The 16,543-nt window shown below is 44.8% G+C and overlaps 1 protein-coding gene across 2 annotated transcripts in view; it reads left to right on the forward strand.

The window, feature by feature from the left end:
- Positions 1-416: 416 nt before the first annotated feature.
- STK4 (serine/threonine kinase 4) overlaps positions 417-16,543 on the forward strand; it is a 1,472,593-nt gene continuing 1,456,466 nt past the window's right edge. The window contains exon 1 of one of the 2 annotated variants that reach the window (XM_069651354.1): positions 417-624. In XM_069651354.1, the coding sequence (XP_069507455.1) occupies positions 590-624 (35 nt within the window). In that variant the 5' untranslated portion in view covers positions 417-589. The remainder of the gene's footprint in view (positions 625-16,543) is intronic. The other variant, XM_069651352.1, reaches the window with a different exon arrangement.

Genomic DNA, 16,543 nt, shown 5'->3' on the forward strand with positions numbered 1-16,543 from the left:
AGTCCCATACCAGCAAGCTTCCATAGATGCCAAACTAGATCCAGTGGCGCCCAAGTCGCAACGGGAAGGCATAAATAAACGAAGACTACTTTTGTCCAAAAAATGTGAGTCTCCTTCCTAAACAGATAACGTTGACACCTGAAAAGACCGCAGTACCCCTTGCGGTCGCTATTTTCGGCACCTCGGGTTGCCGTTTCTGTTCGTAGTGCCACTGAAGTATTTGTTTCTCGCAGCACTTTGCTGGCACGCACCGTCTTTCCTCTCAGCTAGAGCCACCCTCTGCCTGAGGCGCTGCGGTCTCGGGCCGCGGCTGTTTCTGCGCCGTCGCCGGTTGCGTCCCCCTCTCGTCTCCTATCGCCCTCCGCAGTCCCCTACAGTCTGTGCGCCCCTGCAGCTCGCCTCAGTTCCTGTTTCCGGGCCTGTGTCAGTGAAGCAGAAGTGAGAAGGAGGAACTGATGAAGTCTGAGACGGGCATGTTTGGGCTCTCAGCGTCGGTACCCTATCACAGAGCGCCTGTCCCCGGGGCCTGTGCACGCCCCGTCCTTTATTAGTGCTGATCTCCGCCAGGGCAGCTGCGACGCGCGGCGGGATGGAGGCGGTTCAGATGAGGAGTCACCCGCGCCGGTAAGCACCAGAGCCCCGGAAGCCACGCTTCATACCCCGGCTGTCCCGTTGTAGGGTAGCTGTGCACCAGAAAGCCTACCCGAAGTCTTCGCACTGCCCCGGCTCTACAGACGCGCATTTCCTGTCCACCGCACTCGCACACCGCCCCTGAAACGCACCCCCATCAGTTCCAACAGCACACACAGTGCCCTAGCACGTTTCTCCATTACTCCATAGTCAAGTGGAGCAACGGCCGCCCAATAAACACATATGCAGACCATCCCCATATAGTAGCTCTGCCCACCCACAGCACATTGCGCAAACTCTGTACGCACCCCTCCCCCAGACCTTCGATACCATACGCAAAAACTGCGTGTGCGTATTTGACATTTTTGTGAGCAAAAAGTATTCGATTTTTTTAGATTTAAAAACAAGATAAGCAACACAAAATATATAACTTGAATTAGCTGCGAGCACCGTGACGAGCCTTTAACCACATTGACATATCTCATTATCAAGCATACCAGTAGTAATGACTGCATAATCTAGTCAGACTGTCAGTAACCAATGCAACTGCTTACATTTGATTTCCTGATGTATGACTGACTCTACACTGTCTCTACTGGCCTTTCAAAAGTGGCCATCGTACTAACTGACTGAGCCTACCAAACTTTCAGAGGTACTGGCATGACATTCAACCGACTCATCGAGCCGTACAAACTGTTCAGAGGCTCAAGTGACATCTTGACATATGACTGTTTCTGCCCCAGAAGCAAAGAACTCTGTCCCAATCTTCTGGTCTTTCAGAGGCCCTTAGCTCACTCTTTTTTTCAGGGGTAGCAGCATGCCATGATCACGCTTGCCCCTAATGAATCTGTATACCCGACTAACGTCGCTGTGTCAATTGACAAAGCCCATTTAGTTAAGGTAGCTGCTGTTAGCGATGTGTCTTCTGGTGTTTTACTAGGTAACAATAGTTTCTTAGGTCCATTGTTCTATGCAGGTGCAGTTTCTGGTTTGATAATATAGCAAACCAATCTTTCACACTAAATAGGATTTATTTAAACTCTGACTTCCTCTTTTAGACTTTTTTTTTAACACAATCAGTGCAGATTTGAAGATAACTTTGGCAATTGTCTTAAAATACTATAGACACTGTGATGAAGTTAACACCCTGTGTTGTGGTTGTCATCTGCAAAAAGGACAGAGGCACAGATCAGTCCCCCTTAAACCAAGAAACAATATACTTAAAAGCAGTGTTTTTGATTGATACAGTTAGTAGGTGGTAGGAATACCGAAAAAGTGTTAGTCTTCTTCCAGAAACTATAGGGTGGCAAGTATGCATTCTGCCATGCGCTCCTTTGTCCAAGATCCTTTCTTCTGTGTACTGTGGTCATGCTCCTTTCCCAGTGACAAGACATTTTTCTCTGGGCCATGCACCTACCTTCCTGCATTGGCTACTTGCGCTCACTGCCCAACCAGTCTTCCTTCATATTCCATCCCACCACCCTCCACTCGACAATGCCTCCGCCTAAGTCTCATGCACAGTTTATCTTGGTCCTCTGTATACGCTTTTCAGAAGTTCCCCATGTGTTCTCCAGGCCATGCATCCCCCTACTATGAATTACTGTTTCCTCCTCTCTGCCAATGACTTTACCTTCTACTTCTCGACTGAAATCATCAGAAACAGGACATCTGGTCTACCCTTCTATCCATAAAACCACCTCCCTCATTCTCCCATCTTCCCCACACTCTCCTCCCCATCCCACTTCTCTGACACCTTCCCTATAGAACTTGTAATCATCCTTCTTTCTGCCAACCCATCCTGCATTCCCCTTGGCACCACACGTTTGTAAGGGACTTGCACATATCACCTCTGCTCACCTCTCTGCCTTATTAGACTTCTCTCTGTCTCTCGCTTCTCTCTCAACTGGTACATTAACAGTTCAAATTGTTACAAATTCGTCCCAATTACACCTCTAATATAGAAACCAAATTCTGACTTCAGCAACACCTCATTCTACAGACTTTTGTTTCTCCTCTACCACTCCAATAATATTTCTGAGAAGGTTGTCTTGAACTTCATAGTGAACTATACAAAAGTGCACTCATTTGCTGACCCTCACCAATCTGTATTCTGGTCCAAAAACGTCCATGTCACCACTCACCAATTCTTATATCACTGACCACCACTCACCATTCTCATCCATCAATACCATCACGCTCCATTCAATACTATGGATCATCCCTTCTACGTAAGATGCCACCTGTTTGTGTTCCAAGATGATCTTTTGACATCGGTGTCTGGCCTGTGGGGCATCGTGGCACCTAAAAAAGATCTGTTTACGGAGATCATGGGTGGGCACGTATAACCGGTTACAATAGAAGACTAAACCATCATTGGTTTGTATGTCCTGTTGGGTCAGAGACTGGGTTTCGTGGGATCTGGAATTGTGATGGACCGGATAAGATCGAAGAAGGACCCACAAAGTGCATCTGCTGCAATATGGTTGCAGAGTATTCTTTATGACTTGTGTTGGAGTGCAGGGATCTGGACAAGGCATTGGCATGGATATTGGAGGAACCAGAGATGTGATTGAGAAGGAAGTCATACTGGGAGAAAAAGAACCCCCACCTTGCCTGTCGACTGTTGCGGCATGGCAGGGACTGTCAGTGTTGCAGGCTACGATGATCGGTACGGACAGTCACAGTGTGATAACGCTCTGTGTATGTGGTGTCTCCATCGTTCAAAAGCACCAATAGTTCCTTCTCGATCGCAGAGTAGTTAACCTCAGTTAGAGTTAATTTGCTGGAGTAGTAAGCAATAGGGTGCTCAACAGAGGACTGGGCATTGGTCTGCCGAAGTACGGCTCCAATAGCCCCGTCAGAAGCATCCGCTTCGATGAAAAGCAGGGCAGTGTCATTAGGGTGACAAAGTATGGGTGCAGACATGAAGGCTTTCTTTAGCTTTTGAAAGGCTGATTCGCCTGTGGACCCCACTGGAAAACCTGATTGGTGCGCGGAGTACCTGAGTTATGTCCAAGGACAGCTGGGCAAAGTCGGCGATGATATTCCGGTAATAATTTGCAAAACCCAAAAAAGCTGTGCTGCCTTGCGGTTGTTAGGACTATGCCAATCCTTAATGGCTTGCACCTTACTTATATCCACCTGGATACTGTGGGTACTGATGGTATGTCCCAAGAAGTCGATATTCTGCTGGTGGAACAAACACTTGGTGGGTTTTGCATAGAGATGATTTGTCTCTAAGCCGTGTAAGACTTGAGCCACATGCTTCTGATGTTCCTTGAGAGTGGAGGAGAAGATGAGGATGCCATCAAGGTAGGCCCACATGGTTACTCCGGTAAGGTCCAAGAAGATGGTATCCATGAACCGTTGGAAGACCGACGGGGCATTACATAGCCCAAAGGGCATCACATTGTACTCAAAGTGGCCCTGGGAAGTCTTGAAAGCCGTCTTCCATTCCACTGCTTTCTTAATACGGACCAGGGGGTAGGCAACCCGCACATCCAACTTCATAAAACAGCTGGGACCCTTCAGGGATTCCAAGATGTCCCAGATAAGGGGCAGGAAATACCAATCTTTTATCAGGATGTTGTTCAATTCCCCATAATAGGCACAAGGCCCCACGGTTCCCTTTTTCTTGGGTACAAAGAATAGAGCCCCCCCCCACGGCCACAGCAGGAGACTGGGAAGGGACAATATATCCCTTTTGGAGACAAGCTTTTAAATAGCGTTGAAGTTCTTGTCGTTCAGGCAGTGACAATGAGTAGATCCTTCCATGGGTTATAGCCTTGTCAGGAAGAAGATCGCTAGAGCAATCAAAAGGCCGGTGCAGGGGGAGAGGTATGTCTTCGGGTTTGGCAAAGACCCTTCCGAACACAGAATACACAGCAGGGACTCCATGAATGGTGCAAACAGTGGACGATGTACTGATTGAGGCAAGTAACTTGGAAGATGTACGTGTGTCTCTGACCTTTTGGGTGCACCAATGGGTGGTACAAGTATCGGACCCGAATATTATGGTTTGCGTAGCCCAGTTAATGAAGGGGTTGTGGTAGGATAGTAAGGGAAGACCAAAAACCAAGGGATATGACAGTGTTTACAGGACATGGAAAGCTAGCTGCTCCTGATGTTGGTTAATGTGTATGCCGAGGGGTATGGAGTGATGGGTAACAGGGCCTGAGGAGATCAATGACCCGTCTATCAGTGCTACTGGTGCAGGATGTTCTTTCTGAACCAATGGTATGCCATGTAATGTTGCAAATGCCTGGTCAATATAATCCAGACGCATCACAATCAAGCAATTCTGCGGTAATAGTCTGGTGTGTTTTGGTGTTATACAGTTGGATCTCCAAGATCAAGAGACGTGATGCAGGCATCAATCCCTGAGTGACATTGGGAAGGAACGAGGAACTGGATGGACTTGCTGTTGCCTTCCTTTCAGACAGCAAGTCTACTAGTTTTCCACTGCCCTAGGTGGACAGACCGGACAGGTCCCCAAGAAGTGCCCAGAACCACCACAGTATAAACATAAACGATTCGCTCTTCTTCTTCTTTCCTCCTCAGTCAAGGGACCCTGTATTGCCCCTAATTGCATTGGTTCAATTTGGGGTTCAGGAACGATAGGAGCCGGAGGCATGAATGGCTGCATTGGTGGGATATGCTGCATTCGCCGTTTTTCACCTCTTCTTTCAGCGAGCCGGTGTTCAATATGAAGGACTAGTTCTATCAGAGTATTGAGGTCTTGTGGTTCCCCGAAATGCACAAGTTTGTATTTTTTTTTATAACCACTTAGTTAAAGCATTTATGCAGTGGCAATATTATCACTTTATAACCGTTTATCCCCTTCCCTCTCCCTCCCTTGGAAACTGTCCGGGGTCTAGCCTGCCGTGGCTGGAAGGTTTGAGCTGGAAAGGATTTGTCATATTCTGGGACTGGGTCCCAACACTCATGAAGCAGTGTAATGTTCGTTCTCTGGCGGCCGTGACTTTCTTGGCGACCAGGATGTTTTAGATCTTGGCCCACCACAGGGGTCCAGGGGGCCTTCCTGGATTTCCATCTGTGGTCGAGTGAGATCTTAGCCGCCAGTAGGAGCTGTGTAATCAGTTTCGCTGTCAGGCCCGCTCTCGGGTAGCAGCCCGGTTGCGGGGTGCCTAGGAGCACCACCTCTGGTGACAGGGGTAGTTTGCGATGGGTGATAGCTTCAATAGTTTGGAGAACCTGTTCCCAGAAGGTTTGAGTTAGTGGGCATCGCCATCACATGTGGAAGAATGTTCCTTGGGCTCTGCAATGTCTCCAGCAGTTTGGGTCTAGTGAGCTTTTAAAGTGGTGTAGTCGCTATGGGGGTAGTACCAACAGTACAGCAATTTGAGTGCTTCTTCCTTATTGGTGATGCACCTGCAGGCGGAGTTGTCCAAATGTCGGTCCAAGACTGATCCTCAATATTATGTCCCAGATCCACTTCCCATTTGGCCATGTACGTAGGTCTGATGGCTAGCATGCTTCTTGTAGGAGCCTGCTTGTAGGAGCCTGCTTGTAGGAGCCTGTACAGTTTGGTGATGTGGGCTTTTCTGGGGCCCTGTGCCATTGAGAGTTCCAGGGGGAGACGTGTTCTAATGGCTTGCTGCTTGATTAGTGGCTGGGAGAGCCAGTGGCGCAGTTGTGCATAAGTGAACCTGTCTGTCTCTGCTAAGTTAAAGCGGGCTTTTCATTCAGTGAAGTCTAGGGGTGTTCTGTCTTTAAATAATTGGGATGCTGTTCGTAGGCCCTCCTGGGACCAGTTTTGTAAGTTCGCTGCCTGTAGGCCTGGGGTAAAATCCGTTTTACGGAAGACCGGCGAGAGAGGGCCTAGCCCCTTGGGGATCTTTTTCATCTGCAGAGCCTTCTCCCAGGTTCTTAGGGTCGCTTTGGTAGACGCGAGGATTGTTGGCCATTGCTTGCAGTTGCTGAGGTGTATGACAGGTCGCCGAGAGGGATCGGGCTTCTGACTCGTTCAATGTTGACCCATTTCGGGGGATCCGTAGGATCAGTCCACGGCAGGGCGTTCGCCAGCTGGGCCGCGGTGTAGTAATTGCGGACGTTGGGGACCCCCATTCCACCCCATTTCGCCGCTCCCATCATCACTTTCAGCGGGATCCTTGCTTTGCCCCCATTCCATATAAATCGAAGGATTTGTTTCTGCAGTTGGAGTGGTGGTCGCAGGGGGATCCCTACTGGTAACGAGGAACAAAGGTATAGAAATCTTGGTAGCAATTTCATTTTGCATGCTGTCGCTCTCCCCAGGGGTGAAATCTCCTGAGTTTCCCATCTTCTAAGATCTGCCTGGAGCTCAGTGAATAAGCGGGGGAAGTTTGCTGTGTATAATTTTCGGGGGTCGGCTGCAATGTGAACACCCAAATATTTGGTCGTTGTCTTGCTCCAGTGCAGCGGGCAAATGGGGTGGAGCAGGAGTAGGGTCTCCTCTGACAGGTGCACGCCCAGTGCTTCCGATTTAGCATAGTTAATAGAGAACATGACATCATTGTTCGAAGGCCTTCAGCTCTGTTATGGCAGCTGGTGGTTTATAGTCAAAAAGTCGAAATGCAAAAAGTCGAAAGTCATAATGTCGAAAAACAAAAAGTCAAAGAAAAAAAAAAGTCGAATGTCTATTTTTGTATGTTTTTTGTTCGAAATGGGGGGGTTCCCCCCAGACTCCCTTTTTTTTGTTTTTTTTTTGTTTTACCCCTTTTTTTTATTAACGAAACCCAAAAAAAACATATAAATAAAAAAATAAAATATTTGACTTTTTTTTTTGACATTTTGTTTTCGACATTCTTTTTTCGACTTTTTGACTGCCCACCGCAGCTGGTAGCGAGCTCAGGCATTTGGTGAGTGATAGCATCACGTCATCGGCATATAGAGATGTCTTGTATCGTTATTCTATTCCCTCGATGGCCCTGTTGTTGCGGACCCTCAATTGCCATTTTGACATTAAACTCGTCCCCTTCTGCATGGACAAGTGCCGAAACAGTCCCCATTTACAAAAAGGGGTTTAGGAGGATCCTGCAAACTTCTGACCCATTTTGCTGTCAGACAGGGGGGTTGGTGGGGAGAATATTATGCAAAACTAGTCTTAACTCATCTTTTATTTTTATTAACATGTCTTAAAACATTCAGCTGGTCAACAGCTTTTAAAAGCAATACATGAGTTGTACATAATCAACAGATATGCAAAACCAACCCCCAACCGAATCATCTTGAATCCCTCACCCCTTAACCCAGGACGCTGCCTACCCATTGAACATCACGCTGGCACCATCCTCCAACCCAATACCCCCCAACCCCTGCCTCCACGATATTAACCGGTTTCTTCCTCATCCGTTTTCCCCCACACTTTCTCATGTATTTGTGTGCAACCCCTGTTCTTGAAGACCACCCTTTCCATCTCCATACACACAGACGTGTTAGATTCCCATTCGGCCAGGGAATGGGTCCTAACTCATCTTGAAGTTTGTATTGGTTGGTACAAGATCATATATCGTTACCAAGCAGGCTTTCAGGTAGGGATGTGTACGATAGACCAATGCTTGAGACTGACACTAACAATTGAGGAGTCCCTCTCCTTAAAAAAAAATGAATTCAAACCTAATGTTCATAGACCTGAGGATTGCGTTTGTGTCCCTCGTCAAAAGCTTTTGTTGCACTTAAGAACCCTGGGGATTCTCCCAGCACTAATGCCACTATAGAATTGAAACACAGTCATGGTTAGATCAGGAGAACTTACATGACCCTTCCCAATTCAACCAGGTGTATGGCAGGGCTGCATGCTCACCCCTAAACATTTTTGCATATTCATTAATCAGGCGATTAAAAATTGAGTAATGAGACGGATTTGCCAGTGTGAGGTAATTTAAATATGCCCGTCTTAATGATTGCGGACGATGCCTTTACCCCAGCTGCCTTTCACAAACAATTCACCCTTTTAAGCAATTAGTGGATGAAAATAGCTTTGCCATTAATTACAATAAATCAAACATTTTGGTTTTAACTAAAAGCAGGAGTAAATTAAGCTATCATTCAACATAGAGGGTGAACAGATAGAACTGGTAGAAACCTATGACTTCTTGGGTCTGAGGGTCACCTCATATGGTATTGGTGGAAAACAGGTGGAAAAAGCAGGGATGGTCTTTACCAGATATAGCGGTGCAGTCGCAAGAACAAAAGGGGATGGGGCTGTTAGTCACTCTGGAAGCCTATAAACCTGGAGCCTGACAAGCGGCACTATATGGTGCAGACCTTTGGGGCTTCAAGAAAGCTAAAACACGGTCGACAACTGAACATAGCTTTTTTCAAAACATACTAGGACTGCCAAAAAGCGTTACCTCTGCTTATGGTGCTTAATTCACACATATTGGTACTATGGTCAATATGAGATCTTTCTTATATTGGGCCGGAGTAAAGAGCTTGCCAGAGCTGGGGAGTTATAGAAATGCCCTGAAAGCCATGCTAGCCCACAAAGGGGGAAAAACATGCATTAGTGCCAACATGTGAAAAAGCAATGTTTCGAAATTAATCAGATGGAATTTTGGGCCATGCCAGATTTGCTGACCAAGGCCCTTTCTTTGAAAGGAGTATACGAGGGCCATGTCAGGTACACAGGGCTCGAGCCTACTGAGTAATTTCTGAGCTAAAAAATTGAAGTAGGCTGTGAAAGCTATTGTGACTAAGTAAAACTCAGATTAGTGAAGTTGCTGTACATCTAGCTCAGGGTTGGGATTCTTACATTGGCACACAGGTTACATAGTCGGGGTCCTCAAGGCGCTGATGAATGTTATTACTGGTAAAATATTAAATTCATCTCTAGCCTTTATATATTCAAGCTTGACAAACATGTATCGAAGTGTTTGATGCCGCAAGTGTTCGAGGCACATTAGAAGCATTAACCTTGTGCTACAAAACAGGTGACAGTATCCTGATATTTCTACTCTATAACAGGCGCTCAGTTGATGCAATGCTACTTTGCATGCTGTGAGGGGTTAGAAATGTGAGGCTGACAACTTTGTGAAGATTTTTCAAAAGATGCTATTTTATTAACTCAAAAGGTTAGATAAACGCCTCAGTGTCCCTACCCTGACAAGGATTTCCGTGCCTAATATAAAGTAAAGTTAACATTCTAACAAAAGGCTTCTGTCCCTCACTTGTACATACAACAACTCAGCAAGGTAATATATGGCAGTTTCAAAACCCAACACATATAATAGTTTAAAGTTTAAGTTTGCATCAGAAAAACTGTCTGTACTTCTAATTTGGGTGAATTCCCCTTCCACAGATTCAAGCAGGATTCTGTTTAACAGTTCCAAAAGAAGAAGGAAATGCTTTCTTGTATCTAAATTCCAATGCAGTTCTTTTGGTTCCACTTTGCCAACAAAAGTTCCAATACTTCATAATTGTTCAACAAGGTTTTTCTTACACTTGTGACACAAAGAACTCAAAACAACTTCTTCTTATAAGCCAAGAACACTTTCTTAGTTCATTAGGACCAACAGAAATTGGCTTTGTCAGTATTATTCTGCAACAGTTCATATAAGACTTCCTTAGCCAATGTTAGATAATTATACATCAGTTTACACAACACTTGCTTCAACAGTGTAAGTTTATCAGGACGATTCTGTAATATTTCAAATATACATCTTGGTGGTTTTACCACTTCTTCTTTACAACCTGTACCCACCACACCACAGTACTTCATCAACTTCCACCTGGTCCACTCACCTGCCAGGTCTACTAATACAAAGTGCTCTTCTCTGGTGTACTCTCCTGCCAGAACAGACCAGACTCTTACAAAGTTATCTGACCTGGTGTACTCTCCTGCCAGGCCAGTATAAACTATTAATTATAAGTACATCTGTGGTAGAGGTTAACTTCCAACACATTTGAAATGTTTCTTGCTTCACAATATCAGGTTTACAGAATTTCTTTCGGGGAAACACGAACCGAACTGGTGCTATTGGTTACACCTCTGTGATTGCCACAAACAAGACAGATCATGCTCCACTCCCTCTGAACGCCTTTTATCAGAAGGGGGCAGCTCTCCTGCCACTCTTGTTTGCCCACTTCCACGTTAACCAAATGCTGAAAAGAATTCTGTCTCACTACAACACTTCTTTGGCTTTGGCAATGTGGATTTAAGCGAGTTTCTCTTATGAGCTTCTTTAAATATGGGCAACAGATTTGACAAACATTAGATTTGTGAATTGCCTCCTTTTTGCTTTGGCTATTGGCTTTCATTTTGTTCCACCCAACCATATATCTGTGGTCTGTTTGTCATATTCTGCCACCTCGTCTTCTTTACATCAGCTTGGTTTTTAAATGGTCTAGTGTTCAGCTTTACTTCACTTCAGTATTCAAAATAGGTGTGGTTTTGCTCCTGTACTTTCTTCCCAACAAAGCTTAGGATACCCTGGATCGGCAAGTGGGCGATTGCAGAGCACTCCTGGGTTACATTACCAAAGTCAACTCAATGAGTCTAGCGTGCACATCTGCTTACCCCGTTGCTTCCAGGTCTTCTGCTTCTTCACGCAGCCCGGTAACCTCCTTCTTTCAGCTTCCTGCGGCCTGCACCACTTGCAAACAAAGCGTCATCTGCTCTGGAGGCTCTCTGGTCCTCGTCTGCCACCAGAGACTGCCTCAGCTGGGTGAAAGCTATCAAAATGTACGCTTCCCGCCGGGCAACCTCTGCAATTAGAATTCCTAGAGGAAGAGGCCTTCTGAGGACCGGCAACTGGTCGACCTCCGACAGTGCTCCCGGCGTCTCTGCTCTCCTCCAGTTTCTGCTTCGGCAAGAACGTGGAGAGACTTCGGCTACTCCACTCCCAGTCCCTCTCAACTGTGGGTCATTTCACTAATTAACTGCACTTAGCAGTTTTGTGCCTCTGCAGCTTTCTTCTTTGTCCCAGTACTTTGGGAATTGTGGGACTTGGAATCCACAATGAAAGAAACAGTTTTTCTTATGGGAATATTAACACCACGTTCATTTCTTTCTTCAATTATATTCCCCAACAGAGTATCATAATGATTTAATGAAATATTTAGTTGTGCAGAGGAATAGAGATCTTTAGAGCCTAAATTAGGAATATTTAAAGACCCATCTTTACTATTCCTATGGGAATCATGGGCGCTTTCACCTCCGTGAGTTTGCTTAGTTTTAAAAGTGTTTTTATTTTTCCCAAAGAGGTTAGGAATGTTTTCACCCACCTTACGATGATTAACTTGGGAAGTTAAAAGCTCTCTCTGACAGCAAGCCATTATATATTTTGGCATCACTGATATTTTTTCCCTAGAGCAAGACAAATACTGCGTCTCACCCATTTGAGTCGTCCTGTTCCCCCGGGAGTCTTTTCCTCTTAGGTGATTCTCCCTGCTAATACCACACCCAGGTTTAGGATCATGAAGCGTCTGTCTTTCACTGGCCACCTGGGAGGAGACTTTAGGTAGGGTCTTTGTGAGGACTCCACAGGATTCATCACAATGCTTGCACTTGGATCATCACAATGCTTGCACTTGGACTTTATCAATTAGTATGGCCAGATTAGTACTTTTTAATAATTGTATTCTAGTTAGGCTTATCCTTGTGAATGTTGTTTTTATGCATGTTTGCTGTTCTTATGTTTTTTATATTGTGATTTATTGTATGTTTACCTATGACTGATTGTCGAAATGGTAATGACCTTGACTTGACCTCATGATCAGTTCCTTTCATATCTTTTTGTCAACTGACCAAAGTGAGTGCTCTGTTCGCTGTCATTTTCTGTAGCACGCCACTTTGCTGCAAATAGAATGAGAATTATCTCTTAATGTTCATAGTCATACATCCTGCTTCACAAGACCACAGTGCTGCAGATCACAAATCTGAAAGGGCCAATAGAATTATGTAAAAATAAATCTTATTTACTTTACAGTTTTGGCTAATCACCACCTGTAATACAAAGCTATTGAGAACAGCTAGGGATAAATGGCATATGCAGAGGGATATAACACATGTAGTTGTTTGGTTATTTACCCAACCATTGACTGCCCATGTCCATGCAAATCCCTGTCGACATTCCTACCCACTTTCTGCCACTCCCTGCCAAAAACACACCTTCCTTGGTCTCTTTGAGCGAACTTTATCAGTCTTGCTATCAAACTTTGTGCTAAAAGTGTGTGCTATTGTTTTTTTCAAAGCAGACTCTTGAGAGTTAATGACTTATTTGGAGTTTTGAATCCACTACTGGTGTAATAAAAACAATTCTGTAGCTTTCGATCTAGATTGGGATGCTATTGAATCTAAGATTTGGAAACATACGTTGGGCCTTCCTGATTGTGTTCCGATTGTGTGCCTACGATATGAGCTTGGCTTGTCCTCACTTAGATCATGGCTAGACTGGAATTGGCTTACTCTTTATAGGTCAATTCTAGATCCCCCTAGGAACTCACTCTTTGAGGTAGCTGCTGTAGAGCAGGAACAAGGAAATAATGTTTTTCTGTGTAGGCTAGAACTAATATGCTCGGAATTACTGTCTGGCTGTGATTCTGATGCTGAGTCCCTTCTGCAGAACCCTCTAAAAGTGAAGGAAAAAATGAAATTGTCTGATTGGATTTACACGATTGATGAGATGCGCAGAACTAAAAGATCAGCCTCTCTGACATTGCTAGAAAAGGGTTTATCGGTTCTACCGGCTTATCTAAAGAAGTCCCCTAGTTTTTGGTTTAGATCTGCTTTTTTGAGATTTCGTTTAAATTTACTCCCTACCCTGGAATTATTAGCTATAAGGGATAAAGAAGGGGGTACTGTACTAATATTTGATAGGTGCTCAGCTATGGAAGTCCAGACTACTAAACATTTACTTTCCAAGTGTTCTGGGACCTGGAGTATCAGGGCTAGCTTTTTTTGCAGATTTGTTCATGATGAGTCTCGTCTGAACACTGATTATTTCTGGGCAAGACTATCATCTGGTAATGAGATGGCTTTATCAATTGAAGTAGGTAGAGTTTTAAAGGAATTGAAGTTAGTAACAATTTGATTTTTCTTTTGTTAAAATGATGTTGGTTTTGATTTTCTTTCTTTTTTTTTCTTTTACTATGATACATGTTTTTATTCAAAAATTGCAAATGTTTGCTTTTATTGTTTATGTTGTTGTTATATTGTATATGGAAATGTGTTAAAAGTCAAATTATGGCTATTGCACTTTAAATAAAAATAAAAAAAGTAATAAAAACATTTTAACCATGTCTGCCATCCAGCCACTCTATAAGCACTATGCATGCCTTTCACTGAAGTCCTGTCAACAAGCATTGGCAAAGCCAACAGTTTTGGCTTCTGTATTAGGTATATGCCAGGCATTGCTATTATATCCCCAGATCCTTGCACCATTTTGCAGCTGCTCCCATCGATGACCATTTAGTACCACTACAGGAGTTCCTCGCATATGCCTTTCCCATACCTATACAAAAGCCAAAACTGTTGGCATTGCCAATGCTTGTACTTTGCTTGTGAACTGGGATGGGATTGAAGACATGCAGCAAACGTATAGGTTTGTTTTCTAGCAGCAAGCGACATGCTCTTTTAATGCAATTTACCTGGCTGCCATTCAGTAGCCCTGCTGCCGCATTCCCAAAACTACTATTGGCAGGAAAGCCTGCCTCTGTCATGAACATTTTCTTTCTAAAAATGGCCATCATTTTATTTTCAATGATAAAAATGCAATCCATGTAGTTTGTGTGACATTGTAAGTAAATGAGTTTTGAAGCAATACATGAGTTTTGAAGCAGTACAAGCCATATTTAATTCTAGAAGTGCCTAAAAGTGTTATATTTGGAAATATTTATATCAGTTATATATTTAGTTGTGCCAAAACATGCAAAGAGGGGCAGCTCTCTGGGCGGAGTGTTTTCAGGGCAGTTTTTAGTAAACGCAGCACCTCGGGCAAAAGCTGCAGTGCACCCCCTATACTGGGAATGTCACAAGTCTCTCCTCGTCTCACCTGTTTTTGTTGAGTACTTGCGACCTTCTGGGATTTCTTCTTTTTTACAGTCCGGGATTTGTATAGACCCGAACGCTGATCTTCGGCATCCAGCGTGAGGATAGCGGTTCAGTTTCCAGGAGCGTTCAGAAAGTCCAGGGTAACACCAGGAAGCAAACAAGTTACCCTCGGAGGCACGGAGGACCGTGACTTCAGCGCAGAAGGTTTTCCAGGAGTTTGGAGAGGGTAGGAATAGGACGGGCAATCAAGGAGCTGGGAACATGGAATCAAGCGAGAGCCCCGATCGAACTCCGGCAAAGCACGTCCGACTACAGGTAGCGGTAGCGTTGAGACGTGCAGAGCCGCGGGGGCATGTCTCTCTTGTAGGATGAGCAGCGTGGAACGCATAGACTGATCCGGAAAGTTCAGTTCCGAGCAGCCATGTTGGAAGGAATACTGCATGCAATCCTCTGCGAGTCAGGGACCAGGAGGACCAGAAAGGACGTAGACGACGGTTCATGACAGTATGCCTCCTCTAAAAACCAGCTTCCCGGGTTTGCCCAGATGGATCAGATGAAATCGTTGAACCAATCTGGGCGCATTCATGTTTGACACTGGTTCCCACGTACGCTCTTTGGAAGGGTAACCTTTCCACTCAACCAGATATTGTAGTTGACCTCGTCGATATCTTGAGTCACAAATCCTTGAAACCTCGTATTCCAGTTGATCATTTACAATAACAGGGGTAGATCTAGGAGCTGTTCGGGATGACTGAATGTATGGTTTCAGCAGATAAGTGTGAAAGACTGGATGAATCCTTTTCCAAGATTCAGGTAACCGAAGTCGAAAGGCCACTGGGTTGATGATTTCTTTTATGGAAAAGGGACCGTAGTATCTGGGAGCCAGTTTATTAGGGCGCAGGTGTCTAGGAAGGAGTTTCGAGGATAACCAAACCTTATCTCCTACTGAATAGGGAGGTCCAGGTCTTCTCTTAGAGTCAGCATAACATTTGACATCTTTTCGGGCCCTTTCTAGGTTTTCTTTAACCTCCTTATGGACTGTGATGAGGTTTTCAATCCAGGAGTCTACTGCAGGTACTGGGGAAGGATGTGGGAGTACGGAGGGTAGGACAGATGGATGGAATCCTTGACTACAGAAGAAGGGACTGGTCTTGATAGCTGAGTGATCTGAATTGTTCTAGGCAAACTCGGCCATAGGTATTAGGAGTGACCAATTGTCCTGAACTTTGGTGGCAAAACAATGTGGGTATTGTTTGAGAGTCTGGTTGACACGCTCCATGGCTCCATTGGTTTGTGGGTGCTAGCCAGAGGATAAGGCACGTTGGATTCCTAGAATACGACACACTTGCTTCCAAAACCGAGTTATGTACTGGGGTCCTCAGTCTGATATGATTTTGGAAGGCAGCCCATGAAGTCGGAATATGTGTTCCAGGAAAATTCCGGCAAGATCTGATGAGGAAGGTAGTTTGGATAAGGGTGTAAAATGAGCCATATGAGTAAATAAGTCAATAGTGACCATCATTGTTGTGTAGCCTCTAGAGGTTGGTAATTCCACGATAAAGTCAGTGGCGATGAATTCCCAGGGTGTTGTTGGTATTGCTGGGTGGAGTAGGAGTCCTGTCGGCTTCTTATTATCATGTTTGTTCTGATAGCAAACGGCGCATGTTTGGACATGGATCCTAATGTCATCCTTCATCTTCGGCCACCAAAACTGTCTTTGTACTAAATGGAGAGTGTTGGTAATTCCACAATGTCCCGAATGTAAGGTATCATGACATAGCCTTGTGATTCTTTGTCTCAGTCCAGGAGTGGGAATAACTAGGCGATTGTCCTTGAATAAATATACGTCCTTTGCTGTGAGATTCCATCTGTTATTTCTCTTGTGCTCCTTCCAGAGGTCCGAAAGTCGAGTTTGGCCTT

This window comes from Ambystoma mexicanum, chromosome 3p, assembly GCF_040938575.1.
Source record: "Ambystoma mexicanum isolate Mex_15411 chromosome 3p, UKY_AmexF1_1, whole genome shotgun sequence".
In the NCBI taxonomy this organism is placed as follows: domain Eukaryota; kingdom Metazoa; phylum Chordata; class Amphibia; order Caudata; family Ambystomatidae; genus Ambystoma; species Ambystoma mexicanum.